Source organism: Palaemon carinicauda, chromosome 39 (genome assembly GCF_036898095.1).
Source record: "Palaemon carinicauda isolate YSFRI2023 chromosome 39, ASM3689809v2, whole genome shotgun sequence".
NCBI classification, from domain to species: Eukaryota; Metazoa; Arthropoda; class Malacostraca; order Decapoda; family Palaemonidae; genus Palaemon; species Palaemon carinicauda.
Genome location: NC_090763.1, coordinates 10,831,347 through 10,847,627, shown reverse-complemented (window position 1 = coordinate 10,847,627; position 16,281 = coordinate 10,831,347). Strand labels below are relative to the sequence as shown.

Here is a 16,281-nt window from a genome sequence, read left to right as displayed (position 1 = left end):
TCTTCTTTATCCTTTTTTATTTCATGCATTTTATTTTATTTTATAAAACTTTATATAAATATTTTCTCCTATTTAGTAAAACGATTTCTATAGTTTGCAAGCTTAAGAAGTAGAATTGAACAATCTTACTTATAAAATACAAATTCTTCTCCAATTCAGGTTTAGGAACTACCTTGGTTATCTTTATCATATTTTATTTTATTTTCTATTTTTTTCATATTTTGGTATATATATATATATATATATATATATATATATATATATATATATATATATATATATAGATAGATAGATATATTTCCTATTTAGAAAAAAATATTTCTATAGTCTGCAATCGTAATAAGAAACATAATTGAATAAGCATACGTATAAAATATAAATTATCCTATTCAGGGTTAAGAACCACCTTAAATATCCTAATTGTTTTATATAATAATTTCATTTTACATCTTTTCACATTTGGTGTGTATAATATATTATTTTATCCTATTTTTTTAAATATATTAAAAATATCTCTCGGCTATCATGAATTTACGCAGGGCGTAAGTCAAATTCTCCTATTCAGGGTTAGGAACCACCTTAATCATCTCAATTAATCTATGTATTTAATTTTTCTTTTCTATTTTTTTCACATCTGGCAAATATGATACATTATTTTCTCTTATTTATTAAGATATATTAAAAATATCTCTCTGCTATCACAAATTTACGCAAGGCGTAAGTCACATATTACCGGCGTGCTACGCTTAACCAATCACCTTCTAGTGCAAGTCTGCCCGCTTGCCCCTCCAGCCAATCAGAACCGAGTTTCGTTCTGAACTTACCAAAAACGGACCAATCAGAGTCGAGTATCCTTGTTGTCCTCCGCATTGTTGCAACGTTCGTCTAGCGGGTCCAAGAAACGGAAACCCACTGTTCATTTTGATTCTGAGGGAAGTGTATCCTCGCCTATAACCCATTCCAAGATGTCTTACGCCCAGAAGTCCAAGGTGCAGAAGGTGATGGTGTTGCCCATCGTATCCTTTTATCAGGAAGCTCTTATTTAACCGTGTTGATAAGCGCGGGAAGCCATTGGGTGTTGTGGTGGCTTGATCCACTCGGTGTGTGTGTGTGGACACGTTTTGTTTACGGTTATGAATTGTTTATAAATTAAATGACTTTTAATTAATTGTTTTGTTTACAGGTGTTAGTAGACTTCGTGATGCTATTTACTTTCAGGTAGGACCGATTTATTAAGGCTCCAAAGCCATATTAAGGCTATAGCATAGAACAGGTCTGGGGTTAGAGTGATTTAGTAGACAGGTTTTGTTTACGCTTTTTGTTTGTTATAAATTAAATAATGAATTATAATTGATTGCTTTATTTACAGGTGTAATTTGTCTTCGTGAATCTAATGTTTTGATTAGGGACCGATTTGTTAAAGGCTCCAGACCCTAAGCAAGGCTATACCATAGACTAGGTCTGGGGGCCAATGATATTCAGGGGACACGTTTTGTCTAAATACCAAATATTAATATAATGTTTTGTTTACAGGTGTAATTAGTCTTCATGGAGCTATTGTTTTCAGTTAGGACGGGTTTGTTAAAGGCTCCAAAGCCAAGACAAGGCTACACCCTAGACCAGGCCAGTGTGATTCAGTGAACACGTTTTGTCTTATTTTGGTTTGTTATACACTAACGCAAGTTTTAGTTATTATTTATGTAAGTACGTCTAACCGGACTCGTCAATAATGTGATTTTACAATAGGGACTTATTTGTTTGGCTTCAAAGCCCAACCTGGCTACACTAGAGTAGGTCTGGCATGGGGTGGTGTGTTTCAGTTCTCTCTATGGTCTGGCATGTAGCCAACTGAATAAGCTAAGTTTTGACCTATTCTAAAGTGTAACGGCTTTTGCTCCGCCATTCGCTCGCGGAAAAGGAAAAAATCATGCTCTAATGTACTGGGAAGCGGTAATTGAAGCTGGGTGGGACTGTACCGTAATATTATCAAGGCCTATTTAAATTTTATGATCTTTTATGTATGATATAGACCTTGGGTAGTTTGTAGCGCTACGGCCAAGCGTCCTAATTTGCTTATTATCGTTCCGACTTATCTTGTATAGAATAAAAAAGTTTGGAAATGGTCTACGGATCTTAAATATGTTGTGTAAGGGGGGCTCCGTGCCCCCCTGGGTAAGGATACGGCTTTTAGCATAGGTTAGGTGGGTTTTTTAAGTTAGCTTCCCCCGCCAAAATCGTTTTTAGAACGACGGCCACAGTTCAGAATATTCCCGTTTTCTACGGGATCTGGCCGTCACCCTACAAACGCTCCTAGACCTTTTATTGCTAAAATGCCATTGAATAGTTAATCGTAGAACCTCAACATGGTTATCCTTAAAAAAAATTTCAGTGGGTCACTGTTGTACTGTCAACTTGTGATAGCTTGAATAGGCTTTTGTAGAAGCAATCATTTGCCCTAATAGGAAGGTAGAATGTAGTTTGTTGGGACAGGCAATATCTTTTTTTATTACTTGAAATTTTTTTTTCTTTGGGAGAAATGTTCTTTATTATAGTGGTCTGATATGAATGATTTAAACTTTTCTGGCATCCTGACTTTAAGGGTCATTGATGCTATTGTCTGATACACGATTATATGAAGTCATTTTTTTATATATATATAGTATGATTAACCTTTACCATGGCAATATTTTCCAAGTTCAGCCCGGTCCGCACACCAGTCACGGATAGCTCCTGTTTAGTTTCCTAATTTCCTGATTGATAAAATCCGTGTCGTCCCAGGTTATGAAGCGTTCGTTTTCACAAATAATGCTGTCCAATCCATATACATTCCTACCTCTAGGTAAGTTTGTAGTTAGTTTAGACACGTCCTGCACATTTGCATTTGATACTGCTGTAATTATCATGAAATGATAGGTAGGGAACATGTCTAAAATGCATCGGTCACTGAAGCCGCGGCTAAGATACTCGATCTTGGAAAAAAAAAACCCCTGTTGGTCGCCGCTCCGTTTGCCTATTAGCTGGTGTCACAAGATTGAAAATTCAATGATGTTCTGAATTATATTTTCACTAATCCCAACAGTCTTCATTCTACCCCCTTGTTAAGATTGTATTTCGTTAGGACATGTCCAGCAATTATGCCGAACACTTCATTTGTTATGTATATAACCAAAGGTTAGGTTAGGCACCGTCTAGTTACTATACTTAGGAGGATTAAGCCAGCGTCAACCAGCCCACCCGAAATAACCATTCTATTCCGTGTATACACATTACGCTTATATTTCTAATGTCTTATTTATCCTAAAACTCTATTCTTAAAGTAATTTTAAGGTTGTAGTTTGTTAGAACATTTCCTGTTTTGCTGCACAGTCTCATTAACAACCATTTAAGATAGAGCCTGTGTCATCCCAGGTTACGAAACTTCCATTTTTCACTATTACTGCCGTCCCATCCACATACATTCTTACCTCCCGGTTAAGTTGGTAGGGACACCTGTACAATTGCATTCAATACTGTTGTAGCATGTTAGATAGGGAATATGTCATTGTAATGCATTGGTCGCTGAAGTCGCGGCCAAATTACTTCATCTTTGTATGTAATCACAATGTTAGGAAGCTAGTTTTACAATTTATGAAATATGATTTGGTGTTACCTTGCCAGGTGTTAAGCCATTTGGGAAGCAAATATTTTTTTAGACAAGTCTTAGGGTTTGCTAAGGATAAAGTGGTTTACAATATTATCTATGTTCCTCCGGAAGGCAAGGACACGAGTCGTAGGTTAGGTTAGATGGTATTCTTGTGTTTGATTCCCTACTATAAGATTTTTTAGTCATAGCTGGGATTTTTTAAACTACATTTTTAAGATATGGTTTTCCCCCAATTATTTCCATCAAGGAATACTTATTTTCTTCATTATGACTACAGTATTGTGCACTAACTAGTAATGTTTATCCACATAAGGTCTGTGCTAATTTTTGTTTATCAAAATGCATTTATTTCATGTAGAACCCTAAGTACAGGTATGTTGTAAGTCAGGTTTGCTGGTTGTGTCAAGATAGGACACATTCTATTTATTATATTTAAAGTGCAAGGACATTTGTAGTAGGCTACTCCAGATATAACAGGATTGATTAACTATCTTATTTACATCCTATCGGAAATAATACTTTGGGTTGTAGAAATGTAAAACCAAAGTCAAATATCTTGTGTAGGTGCGTAAGTTGAAAGGTAAATCCAACACTCCGTAAGGAGTGACGCTTTTATCATGGAGCACATTTTGGATTATTTGTCTTTGGCTTTTGGTGCCATAACCTCTTTACCATGTTAGGTACATCATTTTATCATTTCTTTTCTTTTTGTTTCTTTGAAGATTCGGGGTTTTTTGAGATATTAATTTAATGTTACTGTTCTTGAGAGATTTCTAGGCATTCATTACTTCAAGTAGTTTTTTTATTTATTTGTTGATTTTCCTAACCAGGTTATCTTTCCCTGTTGGAGCCATCGGGCTTATAGCACCCTGCTTTTCCAAACTGGGTGTAGCTTAGCTAGTTAATAATGATGATTTACGGTTTGCCTGCGATAGGCGTAGTTTTAGGAATTTTTCTCTACTTTTGGATATTATATATCTTTTTATATACAAATACACCCTGGAAGTGAATACATAATCTGAAATATATTAACTAGCTAAACTGCAATCCTAGTTGGAAAGAGTAGAATGCAACAAGTCCCTAGGGCTTTAGTAGGGATAGTTGCCTAGTGAGGAGGGAAATAATGTAATTTATTGAAAATATATGTTTTAGACCCTATAAAGTTAACTAAACTGCGACATTAGTCAAGTTTTTACATTAGTGACTATATTAATTGTTCCGGTCGGAACCTTATAGATTTGGTGCAAGATATAGGAACTTTAAGGCTTTCTTAATCCCTTTTTTATTGTAGACATAATGTAAGATATAGGAACCCTATACCTTTGATTCATTTAAATTGGAAGCTTGTGAAATAGTTTCTATGATGAAATTGATCTTTGTGTTGGCAGTTCAGCTAAGTAATCTCCTTATGTTTTTTCCGTAGGTACCTATTTTGCTTAGCCCAAATTAATTTGCCACCTTATGAATATTGTGATGTTACAAAATTTGACATTTCCTTAACCAAAAAATCCCAGAACTTGATCTTCAGGTACCTTCAATCCAGAGCTCGTGTTCAGATATGGCTGTATGAGAACCAAAACCTTCGCATAGAGGGACATATTATTGGATTTGACGAATACATGAATGTCATGTTAGATGCTGCTGAGGAAGTACACATAAAGAAAGGAACAAGAAAGACTATTGGTGAGTGTCTTGTATAATTCCCTGTACTGAGTATAGTACAGTATGCTTGGCAGGATTGTTAAAACAATGTTCTCGAGTACAAGTTGGTTATAAAATACTGTATAGTAGTTGACATATTCTTCTTATGGGTAATCAAGGCTTTTTATCAAGAATAATTTTACAATCAATAATGCATGAAGTTGTTTTTCCATACATATTAATCAATTGTTGTTATGTCATGAGATTTCTTTACTTTAGATTTACGATAACTTTACTTTTTTGCAATTATAATTTTTGATGCGTCTGTATTATGTTGAATATGACCCCACTTTCATAATTAGAAAAATAAAAATACATGAAAAAGTAAACTGCTTTGGCAGGTATATACTGGATTAGTCTGTGATTTGAGGTTTTAATGTTATTTACTGTACTCTTGTGAATACATTAGTTTGTGGTCCGTCTTACTATATTATGAAACCTGCATCAATTTAAATATTTGGTGATCGGTATGTTTTGTAAATTTGTAATTAATGTGATTAATAATCTTGGTTATTTTTCTCATTACAGGTCGGATTCTTCTCAAAGGTGACAACATAACATTGATCCAGAATACACAACCTGATGGAAGTAACATGTAAATTTAATTTCTAAGTCATTATTATATAAGGAAGCTTTATTTGAATTTTGTTAATAAATGTGATCGGAAAATTTTGCGAGCGTCTTTGCTTACCTTCAAAATGTTCATTTTCTCTAGCAGTACGGTGTCAATTGTACAGTAATATTAGTATTGTTTACCCATTTAATAGAGGCATTTAGGCTCCTTTTTTTGTCCTCGACTATACACAATGATGATATAATTTAATTGAAGGTGAAATTGCAGAGTTCTGCCTCTTGCACTTTTAAATTTTTGGTTTTCTTTATCGTTCTTGTCTTATAGGTTCTTAAATATAACTTGATATATCTACTCTTAATATTACTTTCCTTTAGCTTTCACACTTATCTTGATAACCTCTAAATTATCAAAACACTTTTTTTTATTAATTTCTTATAACACAGTTTGAGGTTACATCATTTTAATAACTATGATCAATGTCCACTTCACAATGTTCCAACTATCTGAAAGTCCTACAAAACTTTTTCTACAACTGAGTTTGTTACATTATTTTGTGGTGCAATTAAATGGTTATTTCCATTTAATCAGAAAACATTAATAGTAAATTAATTTGTTCCCTTGTGTAATAGTAAATAAATTTGTTCCTTCATAAACACAAACATTTTGCTCTTTCAATTAGGAATAATAATGGATTGCATGCGAGTCCATTCATAAAAAGACTAGTCGTGCCTATAGTGCACTGCTCTAGGTACTATCCCTATTAAAAAAGGCTAGTAATGCGGGACGAGGGGGCTCGGAACCCCCTCTCCTGTATCTACATCCTGTGAGACATCGACAAAGAGATGGAGCTTGGGGGAGAGTGACTGCTCCCCGCACTCTAGTTTTGGGGTGTTTGAATGTGCGTGGATGTAGTACGATAGAGAGTAAAATATGTGAAATTGGAAGTATGTTTAGGAATAGAAGGATGGATTTATTGGCCTTGTGTGAGACGAAGATAAAAGGAAAGGGTGAAGTGATGTTTGGTGAAATGTCTGGGATTGAAAGGGGAAGAGCGAGAGAAGGTGTGGCTTTATTGCTGAGTGAATGGATGACAGGTAAAGTAGTGGAATGCAAGGAGATATCATCTAGGTTAATGTGGGTAAGGGTTAGGTTGGGTAGGGAATGCTGGGTGTTTGAAAGTGCGTATGGGCCAGGTAGTGAGAAAAGTGAAGAAGAGCGGAATGAGTTCTGGAATGAATTAACTAGGTGTGTAGAAGGAATTATGTAGTTGTCATGGGTGACTTGAATGCTAGAGTGGGCGCTGGAGAGGTAGAAGGTGTCATTGGGAAGTATGGCGTACCAGGTGAAAATGAGAGTGGTGAGAGACTGGTAGATATGTGTTGAGCAAGAGATGGTGATAAGTAATAGCTTTTTCGAAAAGAAAGTTAAAAATAAGTATAAATGGGTAAGAGTGGCAAATGGAAGAGTAGTAGACAGGGCATTAATGGATTATGTGTTGATAACTAAAAGAATGTTTGGAAGATTGAAAGACGTGCACATGTTTAGGGGTATGACTAACGGTATGTCTGATCATTTTTTGGTGGAAGGAAAATTAGTTGTAGCAAAAGAGTGGGGGAATAGAGTACAGTAGGTGGATGTAAAAGGGAGCTAGTGAGGGTTGAAGAGCTAATAAAATCGGGGGTAAAAAGTAAATGTCAGGAAAGGTTGAAAATGACATATGACGAAGTGAAAGTAAGAGAAACTGGCAATTTAAGAGGAGTGGAAGTTAGTAAAAGAAAATTTTGTTGGGATTGCAAGTGATGTGTATGGTAAGACGGTTGTTGGAGGCAGCATGAGGAAGGGCAGTGAATGGTGGAATGAAGGAGAAGGTAAAAGTGGAAGAGAAAAAGAGGGCTTTTGAAGAATGGCTGCAGAGTAATAGTACTGTATAGAGAAGTATGAAAAATATAGAGAGAAAAATGTGGAAGTAAAGCGCAAGGTACGTGAGGCAAAGAGGGCAGCTGACCTGAGGTGGGGTCAGGGATTAGGTCATTCATATGAAGAGAATAAGAAGTAGTTTTGGAAAGAAGTGAAGAGAGTAAGGAAGACTGGCTCAAGAATTGAAGAGACAGTGAAAGATGGAAATGGAAGGTGGTTAAAAGGAGAGGAGGCAAGGAAAAGATGGGCGGAATATTTTGAAAGTTTACTGAATGTTGAGGATGATAGGGAGGCAGATATAATTGCTGTTGCAGGTGTTGAGGTGCCAGTGATGGGAGATGAGAAAGAGAGAGATTACAATAGATGAAGTGAGGAGAGCACTAGATGAAACGAGAGTAGGAAAAGCATCTGGTATGGATGGTGTGAGAGCTGAGATGTTGAAGGAAGGGGGTGTGATTGTTTAATATGTGTTTTGTGCTGTCAATGGTACCAGTAGATTGCATTTGCCCATGTATTGTACCACTATATAAGGGTAAGGGAGATGTGCATGAGTGTTGTAATTCAAGAGGTATTAGTTTGTTAAGCGTAGTTGGAAAAGTGTATGGTAGAGTAATGATTAATAGGATTAAGGATAAAACAGAATGAAATCTTAGAAATACAGGGTGGTTTTAGAAGAGGTAGGGGTTGTATGAATCAGATTTTTACAGTAAGGCAGATATGCGAGAAATATTTAGCAAAAGGTAAGGAGGTGTATGTTGCGTTTATGGATCTGGAGAAAGCGTATGATAGAGTTGATAGGGAAGCAATGTGGAATGTGATGAGGTTATATGGAGATGGTGGAAGGTTGTTGCAAGCAGTGAAAAGTTTCTTCAAAGGTAGTAAAGCATGTGTTAGGATAGGAAATGAAGTGAGTGATTGGTTTCCGGTGAGAGAGGGGCTGAGACAGGGATGTGTGATGTCACCGTGGTTGTTTAACTTGTATGTTGATGGAGTGGTGAGAGAGGTGAATGCTCGAGTGCTTGGACGAGGATTAAAACTGGTAGACGAGAATGACCATGAATGGGAGGTAAATCAGTTGTTTGCGGATGATACTGTACTGGTTGCAGACACAGAAGAGAAGCTTGGCCGATTAGTGACAGAATTTGGAAGTGTGTGTGAGAGAAGGAAGTTGAGAGTTAATGTGGGTAAGAGTAAGGTTATGAGATGTACGAGAAGGGAAGGTGGTGCAAGGTTGAATGTCATGTTGAATGGAGAGTTACTTGAGGAGGTGGATCAGTTTAAGTACTTGGGGTCTGTTGTTGCAGCAAATGGTGGAGTGGAAGCAGATGTACGTCAGAGAGTGAATGAAGGTTGCAATGTGTGGGGGGCAGTTAAGGGAGTAGTGAAAAATAGAGGGTTGGGCATGAATGTAGAGAGAGTTCTATATGAGAAAGTGATTGTACCAACTGAGAAGTATGGATCGGAGTTGTGGGGAATGAAAGTGACGGAGAGACAGAAATTGAATGTGTTTGAGATGAAGTGTCTAAGGAGTATGGCTGGTGTATCTCGAGTAGATAGGGTTAGGAACGAAGTGGTGAGAGTGAGAACGGGTGTAAGAAATGAGTTAGCAGCTAGAGTGGATATGAATGTGTTGAGGTGGTTTGGCCATGTTGAGAGAATGGAAAATGTCTGTCTGCTAAAGAAGGTGATGAATGCAAGAGTTCATGGGAGAAGTACAAGAGGAAGGCCAAGGTTTGGGTGGATGGATGGAGTGAAGGAAGCTCTGGGTGATAGAAGGATAGATGTGAGAGAGGCAAGAGAGCGTGCTAGAAATAGGAATGAATGGCGAGCGATTGTGACGCAGTTCTGGTAGGCCCTGCTGCTGCCTCCGATGCCTTAGATGACCGCGGAGGAGGTAGCAGCAGTAGGGGATTCAGCATAATGAAGCTTCATCTGTGGTGGATAATGTGGGAGGGTGGGCTGTGGCACCCTAGCAGTACCAGCTTAACTCGGTTGAGTCCCTTGTTAGGCTGGAGGAACGTAGAGAGTAGAGGTCCCCTTTTTGTTTTTGTTTCATTTGTTGATGTCGGCTACCCCCCAAAATTGGGGGAAGTGCCTTGGTATATGTATGTATGTAGTAATGCGTCTAGAGCACTGATGTAGGTACTCCGACAGCACTACCATCTTAAGGGGTAGAGGGACCCACCTGCCTCCAATCCATTATTATGGCCTCAAACTTGCACATAATCAGCCCCAGTTGTTGAGTGCAAATGAAGGGTTCACCCATTTGAACTTGGATGCTGGATGGTATCACATGCTGCCACAGCTGGGTTATACGGCAGTAATTCAAATTAATTTCAGTCCATAGCACAAAACACCTGACGTAAGGAATCAGATGAATGACGGATGGAAGTAAACTACCTGAAAATCCGTTCTAACAGACAGTTTGTTCCTACATTTATGCAAACCTTTCGTCCTTTCAAACGGAATATCTTTAGTGCTAGCCCAATTGTTAAATTTGTTAATGAGGTAGTTTCTAGGTTCTGCACGTGGGCAAGTAACTCGTCCACTTGTTAGATACTACTTCACTGATATTCAGTCACACGAAGTGTTGACCTCTCCAAGGGCTTTAATGTTTTCTTTTACTTCCTAGTAAGTAAATGTTCACTGATATTTCCATTGATTACAGATGTGACACAAGAAAATTGTCCTCTGAGATGAGGGTAGGTACAGACCCACACTGAACTTCTAGTAGGCACCTGTTGTTGAATATTTTCTACTTGGATCAGTCCCTAGGGCATGTGTGGCAGGTGCAAGGTCTTAGATTTTTATGTAGGTGAGCTTTTCAGATTTTGGTGTGTATGGAGTTCCTCTTAGCAATAGCTGCACTCCAACACAGGTTAGAAACGTCCTCCTGTTGCTGTGCTAACCACCATGTCGGGGGGGGGGGGGGGTCACGTCTCCTTTCGAGGAGACGCTTGTACGTGGCAGTAGAGAACTTGGTAGTATTCCCTGATCTAATGTGCATTCTCCTTCAAGGGTCCTGGCCATGTCTACGAGATCAGAAGCAAGGAAGGTCCCTAAACCCTGATCAGGATTCCCTGCATCCTCTTCCACCCAAAAGAAGCCTGTGCATGTACGGTCCTTTTAAAACACCTAATTTGGTCACTTCAGGAGGGAAGGGAGAGTGAAACTGATGCCGGCATTCTCCCCTCTCCTGCTGCCAAAAGTAAGATTATGCCTGTCTGGCCACTGGTCAATCTGTCAGTGAAATGGATCCAAGCCTTCGGTAGCTACTGTCCTTTGGGATGGTTACTCACTACCTATTCTGGACCATTGGCTTTCGCCCCATAACTCATCCTCCAGTATCATAAAAAGCCCTGGTCTTCTGGACAGGTGGAAGGCATGTTGATAAAGAACTCACTCGAAGTTGTTCAAAATAAGTCTCCTACTTATCCTGATGGAGAAGTCAACTGGGGATGGAGACTGGTCATTGCCCTCTCCACAATGGTCTACAATTCAACAATCCTTTTTTTTAGAAGTAACTTTGCTTCTCTCTCTACAATAAGGAGTATTACTCCTCAGGGTTTCACTCAGGTGTTCACCCTGGTAGCGACTTCGGCCCATTTTCACGGGATACATCTGTTTATATATTCAAACGATTTGCTAATCCTGGCCTCGGTGAGGCAGGTGGTACAGGATCAAGATAAAAATTCACATTTTGTCATGATCTGAGGATTCTAATAAATTGGGAGAAGTCAAATCTCATACCCAAGTAGAGGTTACAATTTCAAATTCATTACAGGTTTTTTCAATCTCTATAAAAAGATTTCGACAACAGCAATTGAAATGGTAAACATTTAAAGAAATGCACAAATTGACAACACATTCTTAAAGAAAATCAAAGTTGCTGTTCCTTTACTTCAGGGTTAATTCAAGATACTGTATATTAGTCTAGGAAGTTGAGCAATTAAATACGTAGACGGCAACTTACCTTAAGTTGACAAAATGTTGCTTGTACAGAAAATAGGCTTGATGTTGCTGAAGGGCTAGCAGCTGCTCTTGTTATTTATGCCAATTTTTAAGATGGTATTTGGTGTCTGAAGGGGAAGAATTTATTGGAAACTAGCTTTGTCTGACCTCTAGTTTCCTTGATGCCAAACTTCCTATCTCATTCCATTGTTATTCCTTTGATTATACTGTACTGTATACTTCTGCAAAGGTGGAGCTAATCGCGAAAATGCCATGAAAGAAGTTTTTTTTTTTTATATATCCTGCAACCTAATTTGTTTCCTTTAAAGAGGCCACTTCAGTCAAACCATATTAGCCTCTAGAGCAAGTTTTTTGGTACAATTTGGACCTGTGGTGTTGTCACATAGCAAAGACAAGGCTTGCATTGTGACGCTTCTACAAAGAAAAAGAGTATCAAAGATTGGTTTGTTCACAAAATTCTGACAGTATTAAAGGTGATGTATTGCACAAAACACTACCTGGATTTCTTCTTTTGGAAAAAGAGTGTAGTTTTCCTATTCATATGCTGATAGACATTGCAGCAGCGAGAGAGTACTTCAGCCTGCACAAAGAGGTAGCGTGACCATTTCTGTCCAAGACAAAACTCGCAGTTCGGACCTGGTTGTTCAGTCTTCTTGTTCCTCTTTCGTCACAGGCACCTTCATAGTGGTGCTGAAGGATCACTGGTCACCCTACAAGGATCCCCCTAAACTTCCTGTTCCAATCTGGGGCAGGGGGCTCGGGACCATCTTTCCTGGTGGCTGAATGAGGAAAAGCTAGCCAGGGGAGTCCCACTCAACTTCCCAACCTCCGGATAAACAACTGTTTTCCGATACATGAAAGGCGGGCTGAGATGGACACCTAAACTACCCGATTGCCTCAAGAATGTGGTCAGAAGAGAAGCATCTGCACTTGATCTATGAAATGCAAACAGTGCTCTAGCCCTGGAGCCAGTCGAAGAACATTAGTAAAGGCACTCAGTAGTGCTGATGAACGATAACACCACTCCTACCCTAGGTCACAAGGCGGGGGTACAGTTTTGCTTCCACTTTGCTGGCTGACAAGCAGATGCACATCTTGGCGGTGTGAAAACATTTTACGCTGTAGCGTAGTCAGCCAGGTATATTCCGAACAAGAGGAATATATTAGCAGACATCAGTTGCCAAGGGCAACTTTTGGGAGATAAAAAATGTTATTTTTATTAATAAAATAAATTTTTGAATATACTTACCCGATAATCATGTAGCTGTCAACTCCGTTGCCCGACAGAATTCTATGGAGGGATACGCCAGCTATCACAATACTAGAAGGGGGTGTACTTACCAGCGCCACCTGTGGCCAGGTACTCAATCATTTGTTGTTGACACCTCCTCAATTATTCCTCGGTCCACTGGTTCTCTCTGGGGAGGAAAGGGAGGGTCGATTAAATCATGATTATCGGGTAAGTATATTCAAAAGTTTATTTTATTAATAAAAATAACATTTTTCAATATTAAACTTACCCGATAATCATGTAGCTGATTCACACCCAGGGAGGTGGGTGAAAACCAGTGTACATGATTAAAGGATAGCTAAGTATCCCATATTTCATATAACAGTTATCTCAAATAACAATGAAATAATAAGTACCTGGTAAGGAAGTCGAATAGAACCGTTACTCTGCCTTTTTATTTAAAGTTCGTCTTCCTTACTGAGCGCAGCGTTCCTCTTGGAGGCTGAATCAACCCAAAGGTGCCAAAGTACACGGGGTTGCAACCCCTACTAAAGGACCTCTACCAAACCTTTAACCCAGGCGCTTCTCAAGAATGAATAGACCACCCGCCAAATCCAAGGATGCGGAAGGCTTCTTAGCCTACCGTAACAACCATAAAAAACAACAATAAAAGTATTCAAGAGAAAGGTTAAAAAAGGTTATGGGATTAAGGGAATGTAGTGGCTGAGCCCTCACCTACTACTGCACTCGCTGCTACGAATGGTCCCAGGGTGTAGCAGTTCTCGTAAAGAGACTGGACATCTTTCAGATAAAATGATGCAAACACTGACTTGCTCCTCCAATAGGTTGCATCCATTATGCTCTGCAGAGAACGGTTTTTATTAAAGGCCAACGAAGTAGCTACAGCTCTTACTTCGTGGGTCCTTACCTTCAGCAATGCAAGGTCTTCCTCCTTTAAGTGAGAATGTGCTTCTCTGATCAGAAGCCTTATATAGTACGAAAGCCCATTCTTGGACATGGGTCTCGAGGGTTTCTTGATGGCACACCATAAGGCTTCTGATTGTCCTCGAATAGGTTTAGACCTCTTCAGATAATATTTGAGAGCTCTGACAGGGCAAAGAACTCTCTCTAGTTCGTTACCTACCATGTTGGAGAGGCTAGGTATTTCGAACGATCTAGGCCAAGGACGTGAAGGAAGCTCGTTCTTTGCTACGAATCCAAGCTGAAAAGAACATGTTGCAGATTCGGTTGTGAAACCAATGTTCTTGCTGAAGGCATGAACCTCACTGACTCTCTTAGCTGTTGCAAGGCAAACGAGAAAAGCAGTCTTGAGGGTAAGATCCTTGAAGGAAGCTGACTGGAGAGGTTCGAACCTAGATGTCATAAGGAACCTTAAGACTACGTCTAGATTCCAGCCTGGAGTGGAAAGACGACGTTCTTTAGACGTCTCAAAAGACTTGAGAATGTCTTGAAGGTCCTTGTTGGAAGACAGGTCCAAACCCCTGTGGCGGAGAACTGAGGCCAACATGCTCCTATATCCTTTAATCGTAGGTGTTGAAAGGGATCTCTCATTCCTAAGATGAAGAAGGAAGTCAGCTATTTGGATCACAGAGGTATTGGTAGAGGATATTGAATTGGCTCTACACCAGCTTCGGAAGACCTCCCACTTAGACTGGTAGACTCTACGAGTGGAAATTCTTCTAGCTCTGGCAATCGCACTGGCTGCCTCCTTCGAAAAGCCTCTAGCTCTAGCGAATCTTTCGACAGTCTGAAGGCAGTCAGCCGAAGAGCGTGGAGGTTTGGATGCAACCTGTCTACGTGTGGTTGACGTAGAAGGTCCACTCTTAGAGGTAGAGTCCTGGGGAAGTCGACTAGCCATTGAAGTACCTCTGTGTACCATTCTCTTGCAGGCCAAAGGGGAGCAACCAGCGTCAGCCGTGTCCCTTCGTGCGAGACGAATTTCTGCAGAACTTTGTTTATTATCTTGAACGGAGGGAATGCGTACAGGTCGAGATGGGACCAGTTCAGAAGAAAAGCATCCACATGAACCGCTGCAGGGTCTGGAACAGGGGAACAATAAAGCGGAAGTCTCTTCGTTATGGAGGTGGCAAACAGATCTATGGTAGGTTGACCCCACAAGGTCCAAAGTCTGTTGCACACACTCTTGTGGAGGGTCCATTCCGTGGGAATGACCTGATTCCTTCTGCTGAGGCGATCCGCTGAAACATTCATATCGCCCTGGATGAACCTCGTGACCAGAGTGAGGTTTAGACCTCTTGACCAAATGAGGAGGTCCCTTGCGATCTCGTAAAGGCTCCTCGAATGGGTCCCTCCTTGCTTGGAGATGTAAGCCAAGGCTGTGGTGTTGTCTGAATTCACCTCCACCACTTTGCCTAGCAGGAGGGACTTGAAGTTCAACAGGGCTAGATGAACTGCTAACAGTTCCTTGCAGTTGATGTGGAGTAATCCTTGTTCCTTGTTCCATACTCCTGAGCATTCCCGTCCGTCCAAGGTCGCACCCCAGCCCGAGTCCGATGCATCTGAGAAGAGATGAAGATGGGGGGTCTGGATGGCCAATGATAGACCCTCCTTGAGAAGGAGATTGTGCTTCCACCACAGGAGAGTGGTCTTCATCTCTTGGTTGATAGGGATAGAGACTGCTTCTAGAGTCGAGCCCTTGTCCCAATGAGCCGCAAGATGGAATTGAAGAGGGCGGAGGTGGAGTCTCCCTAGCTCGACAAACAGGGCCAGTGATGAGAGGGTCCCTGTGAGACTCATCCACTGTCTCACTGAGCAATTGCTCCTCTTCAGCATGCTCATGATGCACTCTAGGGCTTGGTTTATCCTGGGGGCCGATGGAAAAGCCCGAAAATCCTGACTCCGAATCTCCATTCCCAGGTACACAATGGATTGGGAGGGAATGAGTTGAGATTTCTCTATATTGACTAATAGACCTAGGTCTCTGATTAAATCTAAAGTCCAATTGAGGTTCTCCAGACAACGACGACTCGTGGAGGCTCTCAACAGCCAGTCGTCTAGGTAGAGGGAGGCTCTGATGTTCGATAAGTGTAGGAATTTCGCTACATTCCTCATCAGATGAGTAAAGACCATAGGAGCTGTGCTTAGGCCAAAACACAGGGCTTGGAACTGATAGACAACCTTCCCGAAAACGAATCTCAGGAAAGGTTGGGAGTCTGGATGAATGGGAACGTGAAAGTATGCATCTTTCAAGTCCAACGAGAC

The 16,281-nt window shown here is 40.1% G+C and overlaps 1 protein-coding gene across 1 annotated transcript; it reads left to right on the top strand.

Annotated features, from left to right (window-relative positions):
- The first annotated feature begins 834 nt into the window (after positions 1-834).
- On the top strand, positions 835-6,016 carry SmE (Small ribonucleoprotein particle protein SmE). The gene is made up of 3 exons (XM_068362529.1): positions 835-1,016; positions 5,158-5,326; positions 5,873-6,016. The coding sequence occupies exons 1-3, from the start codon at positions 966-968 to the stop codon at positions 5,941-5,943; spliced, it is 291 nt and encodes a 96-aa protein (XP_068218630.1). The 5' UTR covers positions 835-965; the 3' UTR covers positions 5,944-6,016.
- The last annotated feature ends 10,265 nt before the right edge of the window (positions 6,017-16,281 follow it).